The sequence below is a fragment of the Palaemon carinicauda genome, unplaced genomic scaffold, assembly GCF_036898095.1.
Source record: "Palaemon carinicauda isolate YSFRI2023 unplaced genomic scaffold, ASM3689809v2 scaffold3072, whole genome shotgun sequence".
NCBI lineage: Eukaryota > Metazoa > Arthropoda > Malacostraca > Decapoda > Palaemonidae > Palaemon > Palaemon carinicauda.
In genome coordinates, this window is record NW_027170742.1 from 13315 (window position 1) to 17500 (window position 4186).

At 34.7% G+C, this 4186-nt stretch overlaps 1 protein-coding gene across 1 annotated transcript in view; it reads left to right on the plus strand.

Annotated features, from left to right (window-relative positions):
• Positions 1-292: 292 nt before the first annotated feature.
• Positions 293-4186, plus strand: part of LOC137636470 (uncharacterized) — a 5768-nt gene continuing 1874 nt past the window's right edge. The window contains exon 1 of the mRNA XM_068368897.1: positions 293-4186. This exon is cut by the window's right edge and continues 1234 nt beyond it. Within this exon, the coding sequence (XP_068224998.1) occupies positions 851-4186 (3336 nt within the window). The 5' untranslated portion in view covers positions 293-850.

Sequence of the window (4186 nt, forward strand, 5' to 3'; positions counted from 1 at the left end):
ACTAGGATTGAGTAAAAGTTCAAACTTAGCAGCAGAGGTTAATTTTAAAAGCTCCAATCCTTTTAATTCTTGCACACTTTGTAGTGATAAGGTTAATGGTGATCATCCAATCCATAAGTGCCCTAATTTCGCTACTGCTAAGGAAAAGATAGCTAGGTTGAGCATTTTGAATGGTTGCACTAAATGTGCAAGAATCGAACATTTGGATAGCTCGTGTCATTTTAGATTTTCCAGAAAGTGTAAACATTGTCAGGGATGGCATTTCTCCTTTCTTTGCCTGTCAAATAATCATGAAAGTTCCGAGGTCAGAGATTTGGTGCGTAATCCTAAAAAAGCAGTTCCTAACCCTAAGCAAAACGAGAAAAGTAAATCAAAAGATGTTCAAAATAGTACACAGAATGGGGTAGTTTGTCCAGGTAGTTCCTTTCAGAGTAAGGGGGGCATAAATTCAATTTTACCCACATTTTCTTGTACTTTGGGCCCTAGTAAAATAAGAGGATTGAAGGATTCAGGTAGCCAAGCTAATTTCATTTCTGAGTGTGCTTTAGAAGGTCAGTGTTTCAAAGTTGTGAAAGATAATTTTGATCTTGTTGTCAATGGGTTTAATGGAGCAAAATGCTATCGTACCAAGATAGTTCAAATTTCTGTTAAGATTGGGGAGACAGCACATAATATAGAAGCTATTTGTGTCCCAGGTATTGATATAAATTTGAATTTACCTGGCCTTGGTAAAGTTGTTAGAAGTTTTAGAAATTATGGTTATAAGCTTTTAGATGAGTTTCTTGATGAGGCTAGAGAAGACATATCAAACATTCAGTTTGTCCTGGGGGCAAATTCAGCTCATTGTCTCATGGAAAAGATGGTTAGTTTTGGTCATAGTGGTCAGTGTGTGTACTATGAAACAAGATTTGGCATTATGTTAATAGGAAACATTGAGAAATTAATTGCAAATTTGAAATTTCTCCCTAGCCTGCATGATGATACTCATTTACTTTTTGGCTTGGAAGAGAATTTAAATGAGCAAGGTAAATCACTGGATAATATTAAATTTCCTATGACTTCATGTTTCAAGTCTAGTGTTAGATGTATTGGAAGTGCAGAGGATCCTACAATCTGTATTTTAGATCATGATGGCAGGATCAGCGAGCATAAATTGCAAAAAGCTACTGATCATATTTTAGAGCGAGAATGCTCATATTATTTGCACAAAGATAGAACTGACTTAGATGGGGAGAGCACTGAACATAATAAGAAATTAGTTAGGTATTTACTTAATAATACACAAAGAGATGAAGAAGGCAGGTTGATAATGCCACTTTTATGGAATGGTCGTGTTTCTCATTTGCTGGGAAAGAACACAAATTTAGCAAAGCAAATTTTGAAATCTAACCTAAAGAAATTATCGAAGAATGATGAATTTTTGAGATTAATGGATGATAACATAAAGATTCAGGTAGCTCAAAACTTAATTGAAAGGATTGATAATTTGGATAAGTTTTGTGAAGAACACCCAGAGTACAGTGTTTTGCCGCATATGGGAATATTTAAGTTAGACCGCAGTACTACTAAATGCCGAATGGTTTTTCTCTCTAATTTGTGTGAAAAACAAAGTAATGGCTCCCCCTCTATTAGCCACAATCAGGCAATGTGGGCTGGCCCTTGTATTAATCAGAAATTGTCTACTGCCTTGCTACTTTTAAGGTTTGATTCTCATTTATTGTGCTTTGATTTAAAGAAAGCTTTCCAGCAGATAGCATTAAATGAAACTGATCAAAGTAAATTATTATTCTTTTGGTTTAAAAATGTAAGTAAAGGAGATTTTACCATTATAGCATACAAAAATCTTCGTCTAAGCTTTGGGCTAAGGTGTAGCCCAACAATATTGATGATTGGTTTGTACAAAATATTGATGCTAGACACTGAAGGTGATTTGGACAACTTAAAGGAATTGAAGAAACTTATTTACTCTTTGATATACATGGATAATGGTGCGTTCACTGCAAATGATTCTGAAAGCTTACACTGGGGTTTTGATAAATTGAATAACATTTTTAATCCATATAAATTTGAATTACAACAATTCGTTACCAATGATGTTATGCTCCAAGAAAAAATAGATAAGAATTTGGATGAAGTCACTCCTGATGTAGTAAAAATATTTGGTTTAAAGTGGAACCGAATAACAGATTGTATTTCCTCTCCTAAACTTGAGCTAGACTCTAAAGCAAACACTAAGAGACTGATATTGAAAAGCATTGCTTCAAATTTTGATCCATACAATTACAATGGACCTATTTTAAACAGAGCTCGTTTATTTATGCATGAACTTCAATTAAACACTTCTCTAGGATGGGATACAGAATTGTCCATTGAGCAACAACGAGAATGGCGTAACATAGCCAAACAAGTTAACATGACTCCTCCAATTGAGGTACCTAGAGTTGTCGGGGAGAGAAATGGGTCATATCGTTTAATTGCATTTACTGACAGCAGTAAAATAATCTATGGGACAACAATTTTTATTCAGTGCATAGAAACTAAGCAAGTCAGTTTTGTTCTAGCAAAGAATCGCTTGGTTAACAAGCAGTTAGAAAGCAAAAGTATTCCATCTCTAGAATTCCAAGGGATAGTTTTGGGAACAGAAACATTATTGGATTTGAGTAAGGATTTGGCAGGTCCTCAGTGCCCTAAACCTATTAGAATTGTAGAATCAGTACTGTATACGGATAGCATTGTTTCACTGAGCTGGATTAATTCTTATGTGAACAAATTAGATAAAATGAATAAAAGGAGTGTCTTTATCATGAATCGTTTGGATCACATTCAAAGGACCTGTGAAAATAACCCAGTTAGATTTTGTTTTGTCAGTGGTATCTTGAACCCTGCAGATTGTATAACTAGGCCTATGTCGTACAAACAGCTTTTGAAAACTAATTATTTCACTGGCCCAGAATTTTTAAGATGTGAAAGGGATGAACTGTGCAGTAATGCTGACACATTTGATATAGTTGTACCCAATCCAAATTTTAATCCATTGAATGAAAATTCCTTCTCAATTTCTGCATCTAAATTAAGTGAATCACAAGTCTTAGCAGAATCAAACCCTGAACATTTAGTCGTCCTGGACAAGTGTTCCAGTTTCTCTAAGCTTGTTAGAATTCACGAGTACGTTCTTAAATTCATTGCTTTGCTCAAAAGAAGAGCAAACTCTGTTTCTTTTAACTTTGGTGATGCATCCTCCTTTCATTTGGAAGCTACTAGACATATCATAAGGAATGATCAGAGAATCTGGTATGGTGAAGTTTTCCAGTATTTAGAAAACAGAAATAAGAGAGTAAAGGATATTCCTAATATTATTGCTCAACTTAATGTATACATGGATGATCATGGACTCTTAAGAATTAGAAGTAAGATGCCTAAATGGAGAAAAGATACTTTTGTCAACTTTCCTATTTTGCTTCACAAACACAGTAAGTTAACTCGGTTAGTAATAAAAGATTTTCATGATAAATTCTCTCATGCTGGTGTTTATTCCCTTTTGTCAGAGATGAGAAAAAAGTTTTGGATTCCACATTACTTTTCAGTAGTAAAAAAGGTCATCAAAGAATGTGTCATTTGTAAGAGATTCAAAGAGAGAACGGTTAAGGTCAATCAAAGTGCCTATCGCGATTTTAGGATTGACCCTCCCTCTATACCATTCAGGTATATTTTTATTGATCATTTTGGACCGTATAACGTTAAGCTTAATGGTAAAAAGAGCAAAGTTTGGGTTCTATGTTTAACTTGTCTCTGGTCGAGGGCAATTAATTTAAAAATTTGTTTAGATCTCACTACAAAAGAATTTTTAAGAGCTTTTCAAATGCATTCATATCAGTATGGAATCCCTCAACTAGTCTTATCAGATCTTGGATCTCAGTTGGTAGCTGGAGCTAATGTGGTCACTAATTTCCTGGGTGATCCTGAGAGTCAGGCATATTTTGAAGAAAATGGTGTAAAGTCAATAAAGTTTCAGCAGTATCCAAAGGGATGTAACAAATTAGGAGGACTTGTTGAGACTTGTGTTAAGATGAGTAAGCGTTTAATCTATGGAGCATTAAGAAATAATGTGTTAGACTTCCGTGATTTTGAGTTTTTTGTAGAGCAAACCGTTCACTTAGTTAACAGGCGCCCTATTGCCTTCAAAGAA